General features: G+C 65.2%; 1 protein-coding gene across 1 annotated transcript in view; it reads right to left on the bottom strand.

The window, feature by feature from the left end:
• The window catches only part of SH2D3C (SH2 domain containing 3C), a 7,350-nt gene that overhangs the window by 284 nt on the left and 6,546 nt on the right, over positions 1–520 (bottom strand). The window contains exon 8 of the mRNA XM_010133007.1: positions 154–360. Within this exon, the coding sequence (XP_010131309.1) occupies positions 154–360 (207 nt within the window). The remainder of the gene's footprint in view (positions 1–153; positions 361–520) is intronic.

Below are 520 nucleotides of genomic sequence, written 5' to 3'. Positions count from 1 at the left end.
GCGCTGCCCGGGAAACCTGCAGAGAGGGAGAGTCAGCTCCCTGGGATGGTATGGGGATCCCAGGCCCATGGGATACCCCATCAGGTGCTGGGCTGGAGCTGCACAGTGGGAATGTGGCAGAGGAAAAGGGGCTCTGCTGTCCCCATCGCTTACCCTGCAGCTTCACCTCAGCGTTGGTGTGGTAGAGCCCGCCGTGGTGGGCCACCATCCGTGCCGCCTCCAGGTGAGCCATGACCACCTCCACTCCGTTGTCGGTGGCCTCCCAGGGCTCGGGGCTGTCTGTCAGAGCCTCATCCCGCTCCAGGAGAGTCACCAGGGGCATGATGTGGGGAAAGGTGGTGTTGGTCAGCGGCGGCCCTTCTGCAGAGAGAGGCACCCTCAGGACCCAGTGCAGCCCCAAGCCCCTGCATCCTCCTCCCCATCTGCTCTGGCCCTGTGAAGCGCTCGTGTGGCCACACAGCCCTGCAAAGCCGGGGTGCCACCGCGCTCCCGGGAGAGGCTTTAACGCTCAGCTGTAGCA

The sequence above is a fragment of the Buceros rhinoceros genome, unplaced genomic scaffold (genome assembly GCF_000710305.1).
Source record: "Buceros rhinoceros silvestris isolate BGI_N320 unplaced genomic scaffold, ASM71030v1 scaffold26233, whole genome shotgun sequence".
NCBI lineage: Eukaryota > Metazoa > Chordata > Aves > Bucerotiformes > Bucerotidae > Buceros > Buceros rhinoceros.
Note: the sequence above shows the minus strand (reverse complement) of the source record. Positions and strands in the feature narration are given on the sequence as shown.